The sequence below is a fragment of the Chanos chanos genome, chromosome 3 (genome assembly GCF_902362185.1).
Source record: "Chanos chanos chromosome 3, fChaCha1.1, whole genome shotgun sequence".
NCBI classification, from domain to species: Eukaryota; Metazoa; Chordata; class Actinopteri; order Gonorynchiformes; family Chanidae; genus Chanos; species Chanos chanos.
The window spans coordinates 25,106,250-25,133,234 of record NC_044497.1 but is presented as its reverse complement, the minus strand read 5'-3'; the positions used below and the strand labels follow the sequence as shown (position 1 = coordinate 25,133,234).

At 38.5% G+C, this 26,985-nt stretch overlaps 2 protein-coding genes across 2 annotated transcripts; both read right to left on the bottom strand.

Annotated features, from left to right (window-relative positions):
• Positions 1–6,533: 6,533 nt before the first annotated feature.
• hoxc12a (homeobox C12a) lies at positions 6,534–8,176 on the bottom strand. The gene is made up of 2 exons (XM_030769700.1): positions 7,591–8,176; positions 6,534–6,772 (listed from the first exon to the last, which is right to left on the bottom strand). Exons 1-2 carry the CDS (start codon positions 8,174–8,176, stop codon positions 6,534–6,536), a joined length of 825 nt encoding a protein of 274 aa, XP_030625560.1.
• A 9,508-nt stretch (positions 8,177–17,684) lies between these two features.
• Positions 17,685–21,423, bottom strand: hoxc13a (homeobox C13a). Its single transcript, XM_030769081.1, has 2 exons — positions 20,760–21,423; positions 17,685–17,944 (listed from the first exon to the last, which is right to left on the bottom strand). Exons 1-2 carry the CDS (start codon positions 21,421–21,423, stop codon positions 17,685–17,687), a joined length of 924 nt encoding a protein of 307 aa, XP_030624941.1.
• Between the last annotated feature and the right edge of the window lie 5,562 nt (positions 21,424–26,985).

Genomic DNA, 26,985 nt, shown 5'->3' with positions numbered 1-26,985 from the left:
CTCAGACGAGTCTTCAAATACTCCAACAGAGAGCATGAGCCATAGTGCAAAAATCCAAGTTCACTCTCCAAATAAATTTGAAGATATAAAGACTGCGTGACACATCAAAATTTCAAATGCAAGAATCCCGTGGAAAAATGTAAATTACACTAAGGCTCTGTTTGACTGATAGATAACGTAGCATTTATCAAACGGAGACACGGCCTGATGCACGAATACAGTTTCTCTTCTTTACCACTGTCGTTTCCGTGTCTGCCTTCGATAATATTTGTGCTTATTTCAGACTAGCAGCGGCGCCTCTCAGGAGCAGTTTAGTCTTGAAAACGGAAACAGTCCAGCAACGTCTGAACGCGCCAGATCCTCAAAAGACACACAAGGTTAATCTGAGAGGCGAAATCTAGTAGGTAAATTAAAAAAAAATATTCGTTCAGTCTATGGTTGGCGCACACTTTGCCGTCGTTTTTCGTAATATACTGAGGTCATTTTACAGTTATGTACAGCAATGGTTGTCTGACGGAGCTGCTACAGAGACTACTCAAGATCAACTGTTTAAGGAGCGTGAACATCCCTTGTGAGATCAAAGCAAGGTTAACATTGACTTGGCAATGAGAATAACTGAATAGAGGGCTCTCAAAGGAAACAAAGACACCTGATCCGGTCAATTTCTAAGTCCACTCTTCTTAAATTAATTTCTCTCGTAAGGCAAACAAGAAAGGTTGGAATGACTTTGGAAACAAGAAGCAACAGTTATTGTGTAAGTCCCGCCCCCCAGGGGTGATTCTATACCCATGCACCATATCACTGGACAGTAACTCTATGATGAGATGAAGATCAACCCTGGCAACGATGGCTTTGTGTAATTTTGCAGCTAGTGGCATTTCAGCACGACGTATTTCATTTTGATGTAGATTAATGTTGGGAGTGGAAACAAAAAGACAAAACACCGGCCAGATACAACAATTAAGTTAAATGTGGTCATTATGGTCTGTTTATATTTTTGGAAGCATCTCATAAACAGATGTCACTAGATAGACGAGACAATCTTAAGATGTATTTACATTTCTTTGAGAAGTCTTACGGGAAAGCTAAAATTTCACATATGAAGTCGGGATTTTATCTGTGAACTGCCCTGAAACTACGTAAAAATCGAGTAGCAGAAATGCGGTTCGAGTGCCCCACGAGATATTAATTCACAAATAAGCAAAACGTATTTAATGCGTTAAATCATTATTCTTCCCTTGAGATATATATATAAAAGGAAATACAAATTTCCTACACACAATAGAAGTAATAAGGCAGACTACTTTAAAGATCGTGTATGTTATATTTAGGTATGTTTTTAACGTTTTACTTTTGTCGACAGAGTAGTATTGAAAGGCCATATGGCGCACACTAACTTGACCTTCAATTTGTATGTTGCTCCCGCCCACCGAGACAAGTCCAGACGTAAGGTGAAGAGAGGAAGGACAGCAGAAAATTCCAAGTAGACCTTAGGTCAATAAGGATTATCTAATCTCGAACCGAGTAACAACTGTCATAGTTGCGATTTAACTTTCCTTTATTTTTTTGTTTTCATCTTTTTCTAACGAATTTTAATTACGGCGGGGCACCCCAAATGTACTAATGTAAAAAGGTTTCACGTAGCAATGAGTTTTGTTTTGTTTTGACACGATACATGTACTTTACAGAAAACAAAATATGGGCGGCCTTTATAATCGCGGACTCCCAGAGTATTTGTCACCTTGGATTGACAACAACAGCATCTTCCGAATGTGACAGTTTTGACATTTGCTGACTTTTTACTTCTATTACCAATAATAGATATTATAGAATATGAGCTAGTTACAGCTGAGAACGTTATCAGAGAACATGGTGATTATAGCTACAGTCTACTGTAGCTACCCTTTAGTATGCAACTAGAGGTCGTGTAAACTAACAGAGGGAATAATCAAAAGAGCAAGAGTTTTAACGTTAAGTGTAAAACATATAGTCTATCTGAATAATTAGTCGGTCTGTGTTATCCGTATATTACCGTATATCCCCATATGTCCCCGTATATCCCATATACATATGTGTGTGTGTGTGTGTGTGTGTGTGTCTGACTGAAATGAACATGCAATATTTAAAGCAATTTAGTCAAGGGCCGGGCCTGAAAGGATTCGTTTTTTTGGTACTCCGAGTGCCAACCAAAGCCAAATCGTTATTGATCGCTGTGTTGTGAGCAAGTCAAAATGAAACGAGAAGGACTGATTGAGCGTAAATGTTATGCTAATTGCTTTAGAAATTTTATCATTAAGAAGAATGATAGTGAATTCGTCGCAGTAAGGAGGGACAGCAGCACTGCAAACAAGAACAATACAAAAAATGGTCAGTTACAGTTACCAGTGCTACTATGACTCCTTATGATAGACAATACAAGAGAAACGAAATTAACCATAACCACCAGAAACCGCGATAACCTATCAAAACTAAGACCGCTACTTGTCCTGGCTGCAGAAAAAATGAAATGATGAAGAAAAGAACGGTAATGTTTTTTTTTAAAAAAGTCTAAAAGTACAATATCTTAAATTATCAGGTCAACACTTTACATTTGTGTCTGCAACTAACCGCTTTTGCACACAAAACCGTTTCCAGAACGTTTCCAGAAGTTGATGCTAATTTGCAACTACAGCATGTTCGCCTGATCTGCTAAGTTGACGTAGGCCTTTTTTTACTGTAGAGCTAGAACGATTTACATGTATTGCTCTACGACACGATGTGCTAATCTGGATTTTTTGTCACAAAAGAATTTCTTCCCTCTGGAGCAGGGGCAGTATTGGGAGACAGCACAAGGCTCGACAGAGCACATGTCAACACAAGTTCTGTGTGAAGGGCACAGAGTAGATCAGTGACCACTGAACGAGAGAGACAAACTGCCATAAACTGATTTAGACAGTCTCAAAGTCAAAAGCGCAACAGCACATAAAATCGTCATAGCTCTGATAGAGACGTATGTAGACTACTGTCGTGGAGGCAAATTCTAGACACAGAATCAATCACATATCACACTAATGGGGTGCCACTTTTGCTCCCACCTTTTGCTGTATGAATACTTTTTAAGTGCCAAATGTCGGTCTGTGTCACTTAACCACAAGTACACCACATATAATCAAGTAAATCATATATGTGTACATCTGAATACGAGTAACACAATGGGTTGTCTGACTTTAACTAATAGCTGGAGTAAAATGTTTAAATGTTTGTGTAAATGTTTGTGTGTGTGTGTGTGTGTGTGTGTGCGCGCGCGCGCGCGCGTGTGTGTGTGTGAGAGAGAGAGAGAGAGAGAGAGAGAGAGAGACAGAGAGTTGTGTGTGCACACGGGAGTGTAGGCTTCGTGAAGAAAATCTATTTGTGTGTGAGAGAGGGAGAATGTCAAGAACCTTAAGCTTAGCCTTTCCAAATATATACAAATTTCCCAAAATTTCAAAATATTCTGAAGAACAGTCTGAGGGTAATATCTTTTATATCTTAAATTATTGGATTTAGTGCTGCTTACAAGGATAAATATCAAGGAAGTTGAAGTTCATGTTCCAGGATCAAATTACAAGAAGTATCTCTGAATTATTTTACCGTGGCCTCGCAGTATGTACTACGTATTTAAGTAATCAATAATCTATTTAGTTTCAAGATAGATATTGTGTTATGATGTGGGCAAATCAAAATAAATGCTTGAACAGCGACTTATATAACAGGAAAAGACTGCAAAAAAGGATATAGCCTACTTTGCCTTTAAGTGTAGCCTATAACAATATGACGATGATTGGGACGCATGGTTAGTCAACAGTCCTCATACCCTGCATGAATGATCCCGAACTCGCTTGCGATAGGGAACCGTTTTGCCATAATTTCACACATTCGTGATAAATCTGAACATGTGAAATTATATCGTATCCGCCGTCATCCGGATAATTGTGTTGCTCTGTCCCCAGAACGCGCAGGACGAGACATGGTTTGTACTCAAAATAAGGCGAGCAAAAGCAGATCGCCTCATATTGTTTGAGTCTAATGTTTTTTCCGAGGGAACAATACTGTTGTAACTACATGCGGTATTTTTAGTGTTGAAACATAGTATAAAAACCTACATCTTTACTTTGGCTAAACCTGCCCGTAATCACCGCAGCTAAGACCAGTGTCAGCAGCAGGCCCGCTGCAGTTCACTGAGATGGCAATGAGTGAAGTTCAATTACAGATCAGTGTTAAGTTTCTTGTGAGATCACGCTGATAATCGACTGTTATTTTCTACACCATTCTACACCATAGAGAACCATTCTGATAGTAGAAAAGTATGTATTTCCGAAAAAGTATAGAACAAACAATATTTTCGTGGTGACAGAGACGACGAGACACGTAAGGCTGTTGTTATTTAGCAACAGTTTGCCTTGTTGTCCACGGTAGGTTTCAGGAGGAGAGGAAGAATTAACAACAGGGTTCAGTTCATGGCCTTTTTGTTATTTTTAATTATTTAATTATTTATGACAAACCGTCCACATACATAGATACATTTCAATACTTGAAACATTTTATACAAGACAGCGTTTTATTTTCACAAAGAGATATCAAGGAATGCAACACTGGTGCAACAAGAAAACAAAAAAGTTTTCGGAAACCAATTAAAATGGTAAGTATTCCAAAAAGAAGGTGTAAAATATTTATCATCCATATTATACAGTTTAACAAAAGAAAAGCATAGCAAGGATGAATGTCGGAGATATGACTACAACACAGTGGCATTACAATGCGGGAATGGCATATTTAGCACCGATTTGTTTTCTTAGTGTGGGAGCTGAGTATAATAATAATAATAATAATAATAATAATAATAATAATAATAATAATAATAATGCGTTTGGCGACAATGATTACAATTAACTTTCAATAGAAGATTCAAAAATAAAAGCCTACGTCCTTACCAATGTCCCAGTTTTGTTATTCTCTTTCAGTCATTATAAAAGTGTCATAAAGTAATGCATGCACAAGGGTCTGAAAACAAAATAGGTCGAAAAATAACTTTCTTCATTACCCAAGATATCCAGAGTCATAAGCTAACATGCAGTCAACACGGGTGCTTAACTGTCATTTATTTATACAATGGAGATACTTAACATTTTAGGTACGAACACGACGGTTTCTCTTACATCGGTAATGTACAATCTTGGAAATTTGTACATTCATTTGGTACATTCATACCAATTTCATTTAGTAGACTGTCTTCTATACTTTTCAGGTGGTAAAGGGTGTTCTTCCAGTGACGTTTGAACCATGTGTTCCCTTTACTTCTTGTTGATTAACTTAGTACGTTTGTCTCAGATTTTCTTAAGACGACGTGCAATTACGGATGAATCATCTAACTTCTCTTTTCATTTCGTGGAAGAATAAAATTATTATTTTTACAATACAAGATATGAGTTGACATAGGGCCAAAAAGCGCTGTCTTTAAAAAAGCAGCAGGATGTCTATGTACCAGTCTCCATCTTGACTAGCTTTGCATCCATGTCATGCGTAAAGGCAATGTAACCCTTAGAAAACGTGGTCAGGCCTGTAGACGCTTGTCAGAATGAGAGAAGTGCGCTTTTGAAACAACATTTAAAACATTTGACTGACTTTGATAAAAAAAAAAGTTGGCACATGATTTGGTTTTCAAGTCCCCTACATCCGCGTCAGGAGAACTGACTTTGTGCCCATGACCATGAACGTGCCCGCGAACACGTGGCGATGAGTGTAAGAGATGGGTTATTAGCTGTTCTCCACTGACTGAAAATCTGTCCCCATCTGCCTGGCAAAATAGTGAAAAGGTTGCATATGGATAACTACAAAATATTGAAACTCATATTAAATGTAAATTTGGCTTAGCTCATCATTTTGCCACTGTGTCATGTCTTCTTTAGATGCTGATTAACTTGACTATCCCTATGGGACTGGCCGTTATGTGCTGACCGTTACACCAACTGATCTAAATGACGTGTTTGTCATAACCGAACTCACCATTCACTAAAATAATAAATACGCCTTATTTAACGGGGTATCGTTGCTACCCTCACAAAATATTTTGAAAATCTTGAAAATATTGTCATATTCTTTCTCATCAGATGAATACGACATCTCACACCTTGATGTGCCAGAGCCTAACACGTAATACTGTACAATTAACAACAATGCTGTTGTAGAAAGGATATTATCCGAGATTGTTTCTTGTCAATATGAAACATTCGCCATCTACCTACTCGACTTGAAACGCCGAACAGCGAAGCCAGTTTAATTCATAGCATGGTGAAATCACGGATACACAGCTGTCTCAGCTATATTTTGGTCGCTTTGCCCTGCACATCTTTTTTCAATTATTTTGCTTGTTTTGCGCATTCAGGTTTTTGAATGGCTAGTGAGGAAAATAAATTCTTTTTAGAGTAGTACACAGGGAATGCAGCATATAACCCTCCTCAGCAAAATAGTGGTTTGGGTAAAATGCTAAGAAATACACACGTTCTTGAGCTGCCTTCCTAGAAGAAAGACAACGCTTGCTCTCTCAGCATAAGTCTCTTTTTCTTCATCCGCCGGTTCTGGAACCAGATTTTAACTTGCTGGTCGCTGAGGTTGAGCCGGTCGGATAGCTCCCTCCGCCGTTGCCTGGTGATGAACTCATTCAGCATAAACTCACCCTCCAGCTCGGCCAGTTGAAGTTTAGAGTAAGGTTTTCGTTTCTTGCGGGTCCGGGTGTGCATTGGGTACCACGGGGCACCTGGAGGGGGCATACCACGAATTGTGAGTCATCAACCACAATATTTAGCATGATCTAAGAGGCGACCACACAATATGACCTCACCATATGCTAACTGATAATCTACTTCCTTTGATTGGCTTTATTTTCGACTAAAAACTGTTTCTCATAAGTAACCATTTAAAGTTTACACAAATGAAGAATTTGACGTAAGTTTGAAATGCAACACTTGTCCTGTTTGCGCAGACAGAGACCACAATGTGTCACATGAACTTTTATTGTTGCAGTTAAAGGTACATTAACGTGATAATTAAGCCTTGCTTGCAAATACCCCTATTTATTTTGCAGTTTGGAGGCATATTAAATGAGTTGCTGGTGCGTGGTGACATATATTAATTCGATTTACGAGTCATTAAAAGAAAGCCCCCTCTTTTGATGGAGTCATCCACGGCGTGTCTTCCCTCTAAATAACCTGTGCTCGTTTACGTGCATAGCGGACATCAAGAAATACAGAGAGACGAATACAACATTCACAGCGCTGTGCTATTTCACGGCCTTAACAGTGCCTGAAATATAAGCACTGACATCGGGACCGTCTAATTTTATGATGGTGTGTTTACTGGTTATATAAATGACTGTGCGCTAAGGCTAGTGAGCATGGAGTATTTTAGGGCAACCCCTAGCGGCGCTGGTCCACTACGCAAGTCCCCTGCAGGCAAACCATAATAACAAATCAAATATACAAACGCCTCTCTGCAGCATGGTGCAAATGCCACTTTACAAGAATGAATGGTGCATTTTAGGATCGCCTAACAGTGGCTGAATTGCATGGCACCCACCTCCACTTGAGGCTAAACTGCTCGCGTGGTTCCCCGGCGATACAAGGGTCTGTGGGTCGTTAGCTGAGGTCTTCCCTCCCTCATTAAGTAGCGAGGAACTGGAATCGGACTCCAAAGACTGGCAGGACGGCGGATCTTGGGTCAGTTGCTCCGTCCCATAGTCATACTTGGAAAAGGTACCACTGTTGCCAATACCATTGTGCATCCCGTGATCAGACGACACTGATGCGTTCCTTGCTCTCTCCTCCCGTTTAAGGTTGCTGCCGTCTGTGCAAGCCTCCCTACCATTGCTGCTGTTGCCGTAATAACATTTGCCCTCGTCCGGTCGGGCTATTTCACAAGAGCGGTTGAAAGAGGGGTTAATGGACATGGGACTGCTAAAGTACGATTGAGGATATCCATTGCACGGCTCCGATGGGTTCCATGGAAGGGAGCAAACATTGTCCCTTCTTGGGTAGGAGAGAGACGGTAGCCCCGCCAGTTGTCCCCCTGAGGCTCTAAAATTCGGGAAGTAAAACGTATCTCCAGTGTGGATGTTTACCAAAGGTCCCACAAACCCAGGATTAAGGAGATTATGCTCGCCCATTTCCGCGGGCCCGACCAACAGCTTCTAGTTTATTGCAATCTGACATTTAACATAGTTAAACCTGAAGGTGCACCTGATTGGTCATCCGTAGGTCACATGTCTAAGTTTACTCGTACTCCAAAAGGTGCCACCCACTTGGTCCATTTCAGACAAAACAAAACATTAACTCCTGTATTACGATTTTTATAAGCTTTTTAAAAATACTATAAAATATATTAAAAATGTAAAATCTTGTTTTCCTTTTCTTTAAGTATGCAGGTTCCAAACTGTTCCTCTTTTTGCTCCTTACTTTTTACTTGAGTGGAGAAATATAGGACTGTCCCTTGCCTCGTTTAACATGTTTATTAGCTGGCAAAAGGTTTTTAAATACTTTCGCTCACAAAAACTATTTATTTTCCTTGAAGGAGTGGGTGCCTATGACATCTTGTTTTCGAGCAAATTATGGTTGAATTCCATGTCACATAAAGCTGTGATGCTTTTCTTTTACAGGCTTGTTTTAAGAAGAGACTGATGCTCATAGCTGCGCTCCACTCGTGTTTACTGTAAAGGGGTCAGCAGGTTGAAACCATTGGCTCTGTAAAATAAGATGATATTCTGTAGGGTTACTTTTAGACTATAGCCTACATTTCAAATAACGTGTTCTCGCACACCTCACATGAACAACTTTAACAGTTACCCCCTATAAACGCTCGCAGCCAAACTCTAAGAAGATTGTAATACAGCATGCAATTTTTATATGAAGTTTAAAAGCTAGCAGAGGGCACTTAAAATGATTCAGTCTTTCCAGTTGTTGAGCAGGAGCCAGCTGATTACTTGATACGTTGTTTAAACATCAAATAGCCTATCGGGGAACCTGCATCCAAGTCAACAAATGCCCTGTCCGCTGATACAGTATGACCAACGTAAAATTCAATAGTCTGTATTTTAGCGTTTGGATGAGAAATTGGAGATCACTTCTGACTACTTTATAAGGAAAGACATTTATAGAAAATTGTGTATGAATTCTCAATAAGTGGAAATTCAATTAATGCATATTCTCTGAAGTTTAAAAACGTATATTACTTGGAAAGGGTACTCCGCATCTTCACAATTCATACCTCTACCAGCCATTAGCAAATGTTTAAAATGTATCATGAAACACTAACTGGCCATATTAAAATAAAAAAGCAGTCAGCTACTTGTTGTAATGAACTGAACATGTATCCCTCTCAAATTAGTCAGTGATTGCTTAACGATCACAGGTAATCCCGGGAAACATATATTTTAGTAAATGCCCATATTTTTTGTTCTCCCTAAATGAATAGTGCTGCCGTTATTGATTCAGTGATAACTGTATTTCTTTTATCGCGTGTGCGTGCGTGCGTGTGTGTGGGGTATATGTTGGTGCGTGCGTGTGTGCGTGCCTGCGTGCGTGTGGATGTCTGAATGAGAAGGGGTTAGTATGGGTATATACACACACCTCTTCTTCTTCCTCTCCTTTTCTTCTTCTTCTTCTTCTTCTTCTGTAAATTACCTATTATTACCCCCCCCCTCCTCCAAAGCATTATAAGCAGCACGAAAACATTAGGAATGTTTCCTTTTCTTTAAATATTTTATTATGCTTCGATTTCAGAAGTCGCATTGCGATTATTTGCGGATGTGAATTTTCCATCACCTTGACCACTATAAAAATCGCAGATGTTATAATGCCCAGCCTGGGTAAGACTTGTTCGCGTTCTATGGTCCTCTGAATCGAACCCATGAAAATGTGTTCAGATGGTCCGACTAGTTGGGTTCAGGCGATGCTATTCAAACCAATGGTATTTGAACGAGTCATTAGCATCAGCCATATTTAACCTGTTCCTTTCGTTCAGACCAACTCTTTGAGTCTCATCAATACTAGAAATCCAGTCAACCGAACTACAGAATGAAAATACTCTGCATGGAATTACCAGAGTCGGTCAAATTTGAAACGAATTCCAACGTGCCTTTTTGCCCCAGCTTCTCTGTGTTCTACTGTTCATTTTACCATTGTGCGTTGTTAAACATAAATATCAAAACAAAGTAAACAGAGCAAATTCTGTTTTCTTTGTTTTTGGCGACAGATTCGAAATCAAGCGGCCACTATAAAGAAGCACGTGTGTTGTTTTTTACGCTTTAAAATGTCACGATCGAGGAGAGCGAGGAAAGCAAATTTTGAGAGATCAAAGTTGTTAATTTTATCTCAATTGCGAGGACACAACGCATCGCTGACAACGCAGCCCCAAAACGTTCAAAGTAGATTCACAAAGACAACCTAACAAACATAATGTCGATAAAGATCAGTCTTGCTCACTGTCAACACAGTCGTAATGTCTAATTCAAAAAATGTCTTACCGCATTAACGGAGCAAACTTACGGCTGTCAATGCTCCACGAAAGTGAGTAATTTTGTGCTTCCAGTTCAAGGTCAGTGTCTAGTGCACCGTCTGCGTCGTGTTGAGTGTAGGCTACTGTCTGAGTTCCTCGTTCTGTTCAGACAGGGAAATAGCACAAACAAGGGCCTTTTGACTGTTTTTTTTTTATTTTGTGAAAACAGGTTGCCATAGTTAAAGCCTTGTCATGAATTTCCTCCCAAGACTCACTCCCTGTGGAAAAATCCCACTGAATGAAAAACAAACCAGTGCCAAGTATTTAGTGTCAGTTTGTCCTTAAAGCTTTGCAACAAACAACCGAAACAACCATATCAAAAACAGTGCTACAACAAATGGAGGGATATTTGTCCCCCAGTATAGGCAAGAAGACTGAAGGATTACAACTAATTTAAACAGATATTTGGTGAACGTTACAAATAAAAAGTCATTAAAACGTAAGATTAAAATAAGAAAGGACCGTTGGATTTTTATTCGCCGAAACGGTAACACACCGAATTTTCTGCAGATGCAGTGAAAATAGAATGATACTTCGACAGGCAGACAAACCAGTTTAACTATACTATAAATGGGAACAATAATATGGGGAGGATCTGAGATCGCGTTTGGAACTAAGATCAAATATGTGACACGGAAATTAGAAGAAGTGATTTAATTGAAGGATTTAATAATCAGTCGGATGTTCAAGACGATTCACAGATGGCGTTTTATAGGCCCATGTGCCCCTTTATAAATATGTGATCTATATTTTGAACAGTGACAAGCCTTCCTTTCTTGTCTGTTTCACGTCTTCTTTAGGACAGATTGTTTAACCCAGAATTCGATGACATTTGTAATCTGCGATAGCAGTACATGCTATCTGTAAAATAAAATATTCGCTAATATGCAAGTCATGCACGGTGCTAGCCATGTGATGCATACCATAATTTTTGTTTGCATATTTTTATTTATCATTTTTATACTGCTGTATCGGAACAAGTAGTAACCTTTGTGGAGGAAAACTTATTTCTCTCTCTCTCTCTCTCTCTCTCTCAATGCTTGCTTGCTTTCTTACAAAAATAAGAGTGTTAGTAGATATCAAATTCAAAAATCGAACTTACTTAACTTCTGATTGGTTTAATCATTACCTGGATTGATTACGTTAGGTGCTATCTATCACTTGGGTCTCGGGTCTCAGAGCAACGCATTCATTTTTGAAGAATTCTCCCACTGAATATTCTGTACAATATTCCATCCTTCCAATTTTTGATATTTCTGTCTTGATAATTTCTGATTAGATTAACACTTATTATTATGTCAACAGCAAGGTTATTCTGCAGTGTTACTATTATTATTATTTTTATTAGTATTATTATTATTGTGGTTGTTGTTGTTGTTGTTGTTATTGCTGCCGTTGTTGTTGTTGTTTTTGTTGTTATTATTATTATTAGTAGTAGTAGTTGAAGTAGTACTAGTAGTAGTATGATTAGTATTATTATTTAGGAAAAGAAGTACAATCTTTTTTTCCCTTTTTTTTCCTTTTTTTTGCCGCAGTTGTTAGTGTTTTAGAATTCTTCTCTAAACCAGAGCAGAACTAGCCTCAATCTGCACTTCCTGATATATTCACTATACGACCACCAGAGGTTATCAGCCCCCTTTCAGTTTCCCGGGCTCCATAACGGATATACATGGCCTGAAGCTGCAAAGCAATGCTTTCTCTTTTCCTCTGTATTCCCCAGTCTCCATTGCGGGTATCCATAGCCTGAAGCTCCAAGACAATGTTTTTCGAAAACATATTTTCCAAATGGGTCACATAGCATTTAACTGAATTTGTAAAGCTGAAGTATGTCATTTATTCTTTCAAGCAACCATTCAATCAATCGCTCATAAATTCGTTTACATTTTCATATCCGTGTATGCAACATCGATTCATGGAGTTTCTAATTGTACTTGTGGAAATGTTCACCGTATCACTGTAACACTAATTCCCAAGTATTTACTTATCCCAGAATATGAAATGATAATAAAAAACAAGTTTTGTGTTCCCTGGACCTTACATCATAACGAAGTCATTCTAAATTCAAAATGTGGAAAAATACAATGCGATTTTGGGATGACCTATGATTTCTAACTGTATTAATTTATTGTCCCTGGGCCATTAATTTAATTATGTCCATGTGTATCCTATAAAGTTACAAACAACTGAGTTAAGACTTTTTAACTCTGCTTGAAGATCTAAGGATTTTGGAATCATAGTATGGCGTAGTATGGAGCAATATTGGTCAATTATTTGTCTCTGTGGCCTATATTATTTATTTTGATTTCAAATGGTGTATTTCTCATCAATAAATTCAAGAGATTCTTCCCTATTCAATTAAGCTCTAAGTTCAGCCATAATATTTATCATATTATATTGCGCTTATGCGGTCTATTAATTAGCTTCATCGATTTAAGCCGTGTTAAATGAATAAAATTTAAGTTGACAAGTGTGAATTAGTAATTAGATTTCAAATGTTATGCCTACTTTCAGACTAATATGCAGCTTGTTTCTGGGTATTTGCCACAGTTGCTTCTAATCAATTAACACTCAGGCGGTAAATGAAATTTGTTGTAAAGTATTATTGTTAAATAGAATTCAAAGCGACATACAGCGACGTTACAATTTTTAATATATTTTTGTGATATCTTCCTCTTCGTCTTTTAAATTCAAAACAGGACATTAAAATCTAATCTAATCTAATCGTATAATTTAAATTTAATCGTATAACTAAATTTATAATTAAGTAGTTTTTGTTTTTAATTCTTGGTAAATTATTAATCAAAAGATTACATCAAAAATTCAAATTCAGTTGCTTTTTTTACACACAGTAGGCCTACACCCCGACTTTGCTTAACTTTGAGAGTCTCTTTTTCCCAAGTTCAACTACCAACCATAAAAACTCTCAGCCTAAGTCTGGTTAGGCCCTTTGCTTTGCCAGTACGTTTTGTGTGCGTTTCATTAGCACGAAGTCACACGAAGAGACAAAGAGAAGTAATATTTCACAGAGCGCAATCTGTTATGTTTAGTTTAAATAAACTGCTCGCTAATAATCTCCATTTAACAGTATGTTCAAAGGATCCCAAGTCAACACTAATAGTCAACGTACTTCTGCTTTTAAGATAAAAAAATGCGCCATACCTTTAAACATGGCCCTGAGGACGAAGGAACGCTCGCGTTTTGGATAAAATTGCCACGATTACACTTCTCCCACCTATAGCAGAGGAATTAAAAGACATCGCCTCTCTGCGTACTGTCGCAAGGAGACGTGAAGGCACTACCTGTCTTCGTGGTCAATAGAACGTACACCTCATGATAAGAGAATACAACCAATGATGTTTTAAGAATTATACGTACTGAGGAGTGAGAGGAGAAATGGCAGCGTCTTGGGTGCTCTCTTGGATAGAGAGAGAAAAACTGCAAATGTTTACAATGCGTTAAGAAATGGCAAGGACATGGGCTAACTTTGCATTTCCCCTTTTTTATGTATTTATGGCATGTCATTAACTCGATCTGTCTAGACAGGGAAATAACACCTTGTTTGCCTACAAACAAACCGCGGGCCTTCGTGTCCACCCCCCTGTTTATTATTCACAAGCTGCTGTGATGTCAAGGTCAAAGTGACTGCATAATCACGGTCAAGGGTAATGCCCACGTGATGTCGAAATAGACAAAATAGTCAACCCAGTGCGGTTTGACACATTTACCCGCTATCAGCTATTAATTTTAAAGCGAAAGGAGTGGTGTTTTGAAGTTAGTGGGAGCTATTTACCCTAGATAGCAAGGATCAACTGGGGAAATTCAGAAAAAAAGAAAAATTTGACAGGTTTTCCTGACTGATCGAAGATGAGATCTTATGATACTTATTCTCTCTCTCCCTCTCTGGTTGTGTAATTGTGTGTGTGTGTGTGTGTGTGTGTGTGTGTGTGAACTTGAAGAGTATGAAAGTGACGACTCACCATAACCCCATCGAGAAGTATGTCCAACACCCTCAATATTACCAGTATAATTAGGATATTAATGTCTGTCTCCAGCAACAAGATCGTTTCACTGTTTCATCTGTTGAGTTTGCAAAATCTTGTCAGTTGATAATATGCATTTTAGGAATGGAAATTGATAAAAAAAATCACTGCAAGCACAACATGCCAAAACATGGAATGAGACGAGCTGAATGGATGATGGATGGATTGTGGACTGCAACGTGTTCTTCCAAACCAGCTATTGTGATATTTATTTATTTATTTATTCATTCATTTTAACCTTGCCACTTTTCAGTTCAATATATATATTGAATACACACACACACACACACACACACACACACACACACACACAGATATATACATACATACACACAGGTATGTATGTATATATATGTATAAAGATAGATAGATAGATAGATAGATAGATAGATAGATAGATAGATAGATAGATAGATAGATAGATAGATAGATAGATAGATACATAGATAGATAGATAGATAGATAGATAGATAGATAGATAGATAGATAGATAGATAGATAGATAATTGTGTCTGAGCACAGAGAAGAAATCAGTACATTCTCTGGAAGATGATACTAGGATTCAGTGCTCCTTGTACGAGGATCCCTTTCTAAAAATTTCCTTTCTACCGTCTGTCCAGATAGGCCGCGTCCATTCCTAATGTAGTTATGCGTCTGATGTACCTTTAGTTTGCATTTATTTAGTTATGTTTTTCCGTGATGAACTTCATAAGCCGATCTCGATTTATCAGCCAGTAGCTGTCGTCTCTCGTATACTTGTAGGTATACCCACGAAGCTTCCTAACGCATACTGTGATGCAAATTTAAAAATTACTTCAGAGCGAAATTATGGATTAAGAGGAATCAAATAGCTAAACCCCTCAATTATAAATCAGCAGAAGTTGTATATTTCACTAACCTGTAGTCCACATCGAGACAGATACAAGATCTTCAAAGTTAATGAAGATTTACATTATGAACAAAACAGCAACGTTTCCGTGTGTAACATTTCATATTATAAAACTTTACGTTTCAAAATCCAGCCTTATTAGTTGCCAAGATGCTTTGTTTCTTAAGAGAGCGTAAACGCCACTGTGCAACTCACTGATGTTGGCCTGTCCGTCCGTCACATAGCTCAAATCAATAGGACATCCAGTAGCCCGATTAATTATATGTAAAATAGCTAAAAGACACAGAGTTCATAATGAAGCAGAAGGGATAGTCACGGATGATTGTTTTATATTTGTGGGTGAGGTCTCGTAGTTGCATTTGCTGCCATTTTTCCTATCATGTAGGAATCGAAACTCGCAAATTTCATGCAATAAACAAACCCTTTGATTAAGTTATATGATGGTAACTCCCACTAAATTGCTTGTTACAAAACATTCCTTCGGACTTTGTCCCGAGTGTCAGGAGGGAAGATGACGGTGTGAGAACCTATAATGGACCTGTTTACTGTAGCACATGACAAATTAAAGTAGACTATCGTCTACTCTAACGAACCTACAACTCAAATCCTTCAACAACCTTGTATTGGAAATGTGCGTTTTATATAAAAGTTCCTAACTATCATTACCAATGGTTAATAAACAGACAAGTGTGGTGTAGATCTGATGAAACTGCTGTCCTTCTGACGGCATATATTCTTTCTGATGCATATTTAGCAGAAGGGAACGATCAATCAAATAATCGCTCATTAAGAAAACATAGGAAAATATTTCTTGAATATTATAGTCTCATTGAGTTTGGATAAATAATTCCCCAAGTCCTGCTGACTAGCCAATAAGCTCTTTAATATCCAGGAGGCATGAAGAGAACGAAAAATGGATAGAAGGCAAAGATTACTCATTTGATTTGCAGAAAATGAATACGCTCATTTAAAGTAGTTTGAAAATAGCATTCTAGATAGATAGATAGATAGACAGACAGATAAACAGATAGATGAGTCGTGTGACTGGATGCGAATTTAAATTATTCTTTCGCCATTATTTATTTAAGAAAGACGTTTCCATTCATTACGCTAGGAATCAAACACCACAGTACAGTTCACATACTGCACAAAAAGAGGTACAGACTGCTTACAATGTGTGTGAACACCTCCAAGGCTTTACGATATATATATATATATATGTGTATATATATATATATATATATATATATATATATATATATATATATATATATATATATATATGTATGTATGTATGTATGTATATACACATATATTTATTTATATTTATATTTATACATATAAAAGGAAAAGAAAATAAAGATTGTGCATTACTGTGTAATACTTAATGCTTAACCGCTTACAATCATTCCAGTTGCATGGCAGAGACATATCCTTCACCACTAAAGGAACACACACAGATGATTCTGAAACATTCCAATTTACAGTCCTGTCAGATGCAAGAATATTAATTAAATAATAAAGGCATTGCACTGTACAGTTGACATTAGCAGCCTGGTTTGTACCCTCGGCATAAAAATGCAATGTATCCCACAGTGAAACATCTAGCTTTTTGAAATCTCGAAGGCTTTTCCCGAAGCAATTACTGTGATCTCCAGCTACCCAAAAGGACATTCGTTGTTCATTTCTAAGGGGTGTCTTAAATTATTCATATTTTCTTTTGGCCATTCGAGTTTGTTCAAGTTCTCGGTTTTCCTTAAGGACAAATATTGTATTTTTCTGTCTTCTCCGTACGTGATGAAATCCTTGCGCATTTTGTTGCTGGTTTGCTCTGGTTTTTGTACATGATTGAATGTGGTAAAATCAGATTTCCACTTGTGAACTAAAGACAGAACGCAATCCACTTTGCTTTGAAATACAGACATCTTTTTAAATATTATATAAGCTATTTATATATTTACATTCATAGAAAAGGCGAAGTTGAAATGATTCTGGTATATTTTCACAGTTTAAGAACAAATGTCCCAAAGCCAGACGATAAACGGGGATGAAATTGTGTGCATCATTTAAATTAGATGAAGTGATCTGGGACGGGATAAATGAGTACTTCATTCATGATTTCTGATTGGAGGTAAACACCAGGTTCTCGGATCGGAAGAATAACAGCTTAAGAGAAACTGATGGGGCATCCATCAAGTGCTGTGCATGTGACTATTTGTTTTAGATTTACTGATAAATTTTTTTTCCTTTACGCGGCGATTCTGAAACCAAATAGTAACTTGGCGCTCTGAGAGGTTGGTTGTGGCAGAGATGCGTCGTCTTTTGTCTTTGGTGATGAACTTGCTCGCTGCATACTCCTTTTCAAGTTCCTTCAGTTGTATCTTGGTGTAGGGAACGCGCTTCTTGCGTCCCCGCCGGTAGCTACTGACTTCTGGCTGCAACGGAACAACATCTGTAAAAGACCACAAAGAGAAATAGATATTATGTCGGTGCATTTAAATACGTGACGTTTCGCATAATGAAAGACTGTTCTTTTTTAAGCAAGACTCCGCACCTTCCATCACGTTATCATCTTTAACTCTTTAACTGATTTGTCTCCCTGTGCCCAGAACGGTCCAGTCAGAACCAACATCTGTCCAACATGAATTTTGCATTTAGGGGAAATGTTCGCTCAGATGCGAAATGAAATAATTTCAGAATAATTGTGGCCGAACATGAGAGAAACTGTAAGCATTAATGTCCGTGTCTGTCAACAATTTCGCATACAATGTATCAGACATTAAAACGTATTCGTATACAGTGTGTTGAAATTTTAAAGAAGATTATTTGATTCCTGAACACATCACATCTGCACTAACAGTAAGACCATTTGCCAATAAGAACATTTAGGCCTAATCGATAAACTTTAGTGGAAGCCACATAATTATAAAACGCGCCCAAGGAAGCAGTGTTGCTGATTGAAGTATACTTAGTGAGCCACTAATATGCACAGTAGACAAGCCAACTATCCTAAAATCGTCTAATGACGTCCAGCAATAACTTCAGTCTATGAGACGTTGTAAGACAATGGAAGCATCTCAAATAATATTGGCAATGCTTGTACACTATAAAGAAACTCGACACATCAAACACAAATTCACGCATAATTGTGGGCCCCGTGTTTCATTTCCGGTATCGGTTTCAGTATGACAAATCCTGGTGAAAGTGCATCTGTCCTAGAACAGAACTTAAACGTATTTCGGTGTTATAGACTAATGTGACTGAGCAGGTATCACGAATGCAACCTATAAGGAAACACTGGAGTTTTTCCTAAAGCCATCTTAAGGATAACGTACTACTTTAACACTACAGCAACAACTAGCAGTGCTGCTACTGGACCTACCACCACCACCAACGCTGCTTCTGCCGCCGCTGCTACTACTAATAATAAAAATGCTAATAGTAATAGCCTACCAATACTACTACTATTACTATTACTACTACCACAACTAACAATAACAACAGCAACAACAACAATAATAAAAGCAACAATAATAGATGTAATAAATATAATGGTAATGTAAAAATAAAAACAACGTATTCATGTCGATGTTGTATGCAAATACCATGAAATTTTGCGAATAATCTATTTTCTATGGTGGTAAATATGTAACATACAGCCCCACTACAACCACATACTGACATAATACAAACATAGTTCAGTGGTTACAGGAAAGATAATATGAGCTAAGGGTAGGTTAATTTCACCTGTACGTGTGAGCTCGGCATAAGGGTGAGAAAGTTGCTAACAACAAATCTTTCCTTGTCATTTCGGGAACAGAAACGGGTTCTGTATGTGACAGAGTCTTTTCCTCTTTATAAAGTTTATAAAGTATTATTGTCCCATGGACGCAGTGTCTTCCCGGACGGATGGTCATAAAACTTGCGGAAACGTTAAAAGCATAGCTTATCATTTTCCAAGTTCGTGAAAAGTATCGTATGCATATTACACGAAGATAATGGTGAAAGTGAAAAGAAAAAAATGATATGATGATGCACTTGTGTGATGATGATGTTTTGTGTGTGTGTGTGTGTGTGTGTGTGTGTGTGCGTGTGTGTGCACGTGTGTGCGTGCGTGTGTGTGTGTGTGTGTGTGTGTGTGCGTGTGTACGTGTGTGTGTGTGCGTGTGAGAGAGAGAGAGAGAGAGAGAGAGAGAGAGAGAGAGGGAGAGAGACAGATTTGATGATGACAACTATTTAACGCAACGCAGTAGCGTTTTAAATTCAACAACAAACATTATAGGCCATATTAAACCTTATGTTGCCGACTTAGTCCACTAGTTATTTGTATTCTGGTAAAATATCTTTTGTAAATGCAAGAGTTGCTGTGTAAACTTGAGAATCGGTTCATTGCATGGTCCTTACAGCATAGATGAAATAGTTTTTCACGCAGGTGCAGAACTTAAAGCTTGGAACCTCAGCCATTCAATGAAAAACTGCTCCTGGCATCTGCAAAGCGTCCATTACACATTGCGGAGCACCGCTTATGGTCACTACTGACAAAGATTCTGAGATTTACAGCTGCAGTACAAATAGTACCTGTTATTTTACCATACAGGAGGAGTAGAGGTATGCTGTCAAGCCCTGCTGCAACCTGCGTGACTGTGTAGCTTACGTTGAACTGTACACGTCCTGTGACATTGTCATAGCTAAGTTAATATATGGCGAGGCACCGGTGTTATTCTATACTTTTTCTTCCAAAGGTTATAAAATGCAAGATTTGAGAGAGTCATAAAGTTTAGGGGTTTGGTTTATTTTAGGAAAACTAAATCATATCTTGGTCAAGTCGTCTGAATTGTGGCTTTAATATTTAAGTTTCTGTGTTGCTGCGGAAATGAATCATCTACAAGTTACCCCAATCAGCAGCGCCCAGGGCAAGCCAATAGAAATGTTACCATATAGCCAAACACAAGAAGTCGTCGTGTTTGGCAATTTAATACAGGCTACTCTTTGTGTTTCTTTACTAACCTGCGCGCTATGCTAATGTTATTCATATTAGTCCTTGATCATTCATGATTTAAATCTGACGTAAAACAATGTATTCTTATAAATAAAGGGCTAAATTTAGATAAGATGCAAAATAATCTTATCTGGAAATTAAATGTCAAATGTGCTCACCGAGAAGCGGAGAGTAGACTACCTTCTGTGTAAATTGACCCACCTGCTGAATTTAACGTCTTAAACAGCAGCAACTCACTTTGGAATGTAAACTCAAGAGAATTACATACCTGGAAACGGGGATTTCCAAAGATGTGAGGATTGTGTTTGCTCCTTAGAACAGTACACCTGCCCATCCCAGCCATTCGACAGAGCCCAGTGCTGATATCCCTCCATGGGAATCAACGCGTCATGTCGCGGCTCAGGGTGTGCACTAATACTAGGAACCACCGATACGTCTAGATATCCTGGGACAGCTTGATAAGAGCTGGCAAAGCTAGGGTAGAATGCGAACTCTTTCGCCCTGCTGGAAAGCTCTTCTGTTGGCAAAGCTGTACTGGGCTCGGCGTATTTTTCTGCGGGATGGTACGAACACGGTTTCTGTTGCAAGTTCACATTGTGAGAGTGAGACAATCTGCACCCGTAGTATGGGTTTCCAAACGGGTAGCCGTAGCCCAGAGAAGCGCTAGATGACGTTTGGGGTGCGGGACACTGTCGTCCAGTGTCAGGGGAAGATATATCCGAGTACACGGATCCTTGGTGAGTCGGTATGGTACCAGAATGCCTACCCAACGCGGGGTGCGAAATCAGGTCCCGACAATGGGTCGCAGGGCAATTCCCGCTTAATCCCTCCATGGTTTGGCTTTTACTCTGATTGCTTTCATTCGGGCTTTTTTCATACACGTACATCAAGGTGTCCGCCCAGCGTGGATGCAGCACCAGCGAAGTCGTCATATCACGAGCTGCCGATGCTTTTTAAAAGTCGACTACTCCAAGACCAATACCTCATCTGCAACTACATTTTACGCAAGCGCATGCGCAAGCGGACGTCTGTGTGTCCAGTTCATTAAGACTCAGGCACGTGATATGCTAACTACTCCAAAGAGATTAGGATGGTGGATGGGTAAAATAATCCCTTTAAACAAGTACTGGCTCACATTTCATGCCTGGCTTCTTGGGGTTTTCACGTCCAGGCATTGGCTGAAATCGCTTTGGACAAATATTCTTAAAGGGGAGGGCATGGCTCTCAAGTTAAAGGAGACGAAAACAACCCCATGATTCAGCCGACTTGTGATCAGACGGCGAAAGAGAACGTTAATTCTGAAATGTTATGGCTGACTACTTGACGCTGCAAAATGAATTTGATCGGTTTGCCGAAGACATACAAAAATGTGCGACACATAAAGAAACACCAAGGCTTACACAACCTGCTACGCGTGAAACGGCTCAGATCAATTCCCTCGAAACAATTAGCCTCCTATGTATATTGAGGACGGAGCAATTTTTAACGGAATGATTTAGGCCTATTAATATTTCATTTTAATTTGACTTGGTAAATTATAATGATATTTTAATGGGTATGAACATGTAATTTAGAAAATTCGCTCAAGCTGAATTAACTCATTAGAAGTAACGACAGTCTACAAGCACTATCAGAGTAAAGGAAGTGTATACTGTGTTAAACACAGGCGAATTTGCTATACAGGTTCATTTAACATGTATTTAGTGAACCAAGAAAATGCCAAATTTTCTTTCAGTCGTTTCAGAAACATCATATCACTCAAAAATATGCTTAATTCGATATCCTTTTCATTTAGAAGTAGTACACACGATGCTTTACACAATTATGCAAAAATTAGGCAACACACGATTAGTTAATGCCGTTGACAATATATCAGTTCTCTCTCTACAAATGCAGCCGTGCCGTAGGAATGACACACATGCAGTTGTGGCGTGTGTCATTTTCAAGCCGGAATTTAGGCGTGTTTGGACACTTAAAACAATATGCTATATTTTAACACATTGCTGACTTACACAATTACACACACCCATACTTACGTACAAATATGCATACATACATCATACATACACGCGCACACACACACACACACACACACACACACACACACATATATATATATATATAATAAATAAATCGATATATATATATATATATATATGTGTGTGTGTGTGTGTGTGTGTGTGTGTGTTGACGATGCAGTTGTACATTAAAAGTGTAATGTCCCAGGGAGTGAAGTCTATGTCGCTTTGTTACCCGAATGCCGTGGGAAAGTGGTTTCAGTAAAAGTGTTTAGTTCAGTCAGTTAGTTTAATAGCAGAGATGCAGGAGGTCATGAGGTTGCATATTTTGTTTCAGTAACTTAAAGCTTGTACATGAGCTTTTACATTTATTTTAGATTTTAACTGTCTTCCAGTGATCAACTTGTCAGCAGACTCAAACAATGTTACGATGATTTCTCTGTTCCTTAAATCATACTTTACATATTTCCACCCGCTCTGAAATCGTAGCTGTATTACATACGTCTTGATTTCTCTCATTTGCAGAACAATTACTTTTAGCAGTTACCAGTTCCAGAAACTGCGATTAACATTATACTCCCTATTCGCGGAGCAGTCAAAACAGGATGCATAGACGAGGCTGAATATTTTATTCCTCTACACAGACTAACTCGGAGTGAGAGAAAATTCTGTACACTGGACTTCATTTGTATCAGAAATGAGCAAAGCACAGTACTCGTCTGACAGTTATGGACGTCGCTTACAAATGGCAGCTGCACGGAAGTCCAAGGTCAAGGTAAAAAACGTAGACAAACAGTGTCGTAATCAGAGTCTAGACAGACAAGAATGAACTTCACACTCGCATGCATGCAAACTCCGTTGTTGAAAGGCTCAGAATTGCAGTCTGGGAGAGGGATTGTAGGGAAGAGATACAACCGTTCAGTGCCTCACAAAGTAATGTTCTTTTTCTTGAAAAAGCAGGGACGACTAGTAAGCTGGTGTTTGAGGGAAGACAAACGCAGCTAACAACGCAGTGACTCGCTTCCCTTCATCCTTTTTCCTGATCTCGTCAAAAGGCAACGATTTCTCAATATTGTCAATGTACTCCTGTTGTTTGTTAATTATAGTCAAGGCTATAGAATCCTCATCGGCTAAACGGCACTAATATTTGAAAATGTCATGATTTTAAATAGTATGTGCTACGTCACAGTGACACTGTATTTTCCTCTGGAAACAGCTCCAGAATCAAAAGTATTCTATATTGATTGGCGAGGCTCAAGGTATTGTTCGGGGCTCAAGGAAGTGAGCACTGACTCCCAAAAGTTTTCTATCGGGCAGACACCTGAAAGCAACTGGCTGTTACCAGTATTCAGTACAAGTTGTACCACCACCAACACCACCTATTATTATTATTATTATTATTATTATTATTATTGCTATTATTATTATTATCATCGTTGTTTTTGTTGTTGTGGTGGTGCTGGTGGTTGTTGTTATTTCATATAATAGCCTAGTAACATTTCAAAGGCACAGGTTTTCACAGCGGTCTTTGCTGGAATTTTCGGTTGTCTTCCGTTCATACATTATAGTCTTCTACTTATTTGTCAAATAATTTCGATACTTGTTTTCAAACGCCATCGTAACAATACAGCTGAATACAGTGTCGGCCCAACTGGAAATTGGCTGCCAAGTAAGAGTCTTGATGTAATAAACAAATAAATAAATAAGCAAGCCTCGCGAATGAAAAAGCAGAGACTACACCTTTACTTTTTGCTTAAGTTTTCTTAAAATAGATTACTCGTCAGGCAGAAAGCTGTGTAGATATGAATGACTCTCCTGCACCACCATTGTATCAATCTGCGTCAGTAATTTTAGTTCACATTTTCATCGCCTGATCTACCTAGAATATCTCTGCATTTCTCAGAATATCGCATCCGTCAACGAAAAGTACCTGCCTTATCTACTAAAGTATCTACGCGTAGTTCACGCTTATTACCGAATTTGGCTGATTGAACCCGAGGTTGAGCTTCCAAAAAATCATTATGTCACGTCAGGGATCTCTGCTCTAGAAGTAATCTATCTTTGTGATGTTAAGGAGTAGGCCTATATTGAATGATAGGTTACCTTGACTAATATACATATCTGAGATAGTTTTGTTCCTTGGTGCTGTGCATGCTAACTCAGACGAGAAGATTTAAAGTTCTTCGGATCAAAATCCAGGTTGATCTGTATGTGTTTTCAAGGCTTTACTGGGGCCAGTCCATATTGTGATATCATTTGACATATACTCTGGTCTTAGTTCGCTTATTTTGCATGTTCTAAACATACCTCGCTTTGACGACTCATGTAGAGCAATCAAGTTATCCTGTGCCAGAGGTAATAATTAGAGCAATACTGCCAAGTTACGTCCGTGTATAAGCAATAAATAATCATTCCAGAAATATGACAGAGATTCCGTTAAAAATATTAATAATAGCAATACCAATACGCAGGACATTTGTAAGTGTGATGACATTGTCACATTGTACCAGGCTGCGCGTTCTCATATGGGAGTGCGCGAGAAGAAAAGGAAAAGGAGGTCTCGCTTCCTTCCCCTATATACATAAAATTATTTACAAATACTTAAACTGTAACGTACTATCAATTATAGATGTCAGTTATTTTTTTAATTAACACGTCGTATACTCTTCGTGCAGTAGCTTACAAACCTAAATTCATTGCTCTTGTCACAAATCTCTTTGTCTGATGTCTGTCATAGTGGATAATGTCTCTTTAAAAAGCTCTGAAATTGGTTCGGATTCTTTGCTGTGAGAACCTATTTTTATTCATGCCTGCACAGCGCAGGTGTTTGTATGTGCTGAAATGTATTTTTAAGTACACAAACAATGTGAAATTTAAATTGTAAGACAACGCTGTACGTAAGCAAATTTCCCTCTCTTCTCGCTGCTAAACTCGAATTTGTCCGTTCTGAGAAGGCATTTTTGTCATCCGTCCATATTGTTGCAATTTTTTTTGCTAGGGGAGGCATTCTGAGCTTTCACTGATTATCATGACCCTAAAAAGTGTTGTTTTGGGATTTTCCACAGGAATAAAGTTAGAGTATTGAAATTAACCTGTATGTGTGATTAACTGACATTTGCTGGTACAAAGATGAAAGAGAAGAGGCGGAAAAATGGTAACGTCACTATCATAATGCCTTTCACCGTCATCAGAATAGTGTTCATATCCAATGATTCACGTAAAGAGGCACGTAAAGAAATGAAATACTGAATTTGCACACACAGCCTGGATATGATATAATCTGGAGCTAATTTTAAACAGCTGCACATGCAAGTGGCTATTACTTACTATTTCTAATGCTTACAGAAAAACAAAATGTATTTTTCTAATATAACACGTATAAACGTAAAAAAAAGCAGTAACATTTGACAACCCTGTAATGTGTATCTTTTTGGCCTTTTGAAAGGAACAGTGGAGGGACTGATCTTCGTTTGTTCGTTAAAACGAAATGCGATTCACATTTTTAAAGTCCGTGCATTTTGACGGGAAAGGGAACTGAGTTTTCTAAGAAAAAAAACAAAAACAAAATTTCTATGTTCCTTATTGCACTGGGCCACGTAAGGGTTTGGACGGAAAAAAATCGTAGATGTTTTGGCGTGGTCACATGGTTATTGCGAGGCCTGGGCGATCGTCGTGATGGAAGAGAACACACACATATACACACACACACACACACACACATACACACAGATGAACACGAAAAAACCGAAACAGATGAGAAACGAAAGACAAGCAGGTACAATTGAACTCATCTCTGTACATGCATGGTATACAACAGGGTATGTTTAGGTAATTTCTCACATAACATGCATTTCAAAACCTGTCAGATTTACGCTGGTGCTGAAAACTTACTTGCTCATTCTGATCATGAACAACCATCAGGTTTAGGATTTGATTCTTTGTAACACACCCTACAAAAGAAAAGCTGCCATTCTGGGATTTAAAAGCTGGCTTGTTGGTGCAGTGTGCACCAGGTTGTCATGGAGAGACTGAAAAATCGATTGCTGGTTAAAGCTCCCCAGTCTCAGGCCCATTAAAACCTGGGATGTTTGTCAGTCTCCAGAGCCGTGGAGCACATGTAAATAGCCACCACTGCTTTTACTTTGCTTAGATATGAGTTATCTAAGCAAAGTTCAGCATGCAAATTGACGAGGGAGCCCCATGCACAGATGCAAACTGCAAAGCACAGTGCTGCAGTATAAACCAAATTGTTAATCTGAAGAGTGGATTGGCCGGCCTCGTACACTCTCCTGTGATCGGTAAGCAAGGGAAGGATGTTCTGGCATATCCGGAGACTGAAAGTTGAAAGTTTCAACACAAAATCCGTTTTTTAGTTTAAGATTCACGCGCGACCGTATGTGTGTGCGTGAATTTTTATACATTGATAGGATCAGGAAGGATTTTCAGAACAATGCGCTCCCTTAAACCAAGAACAAG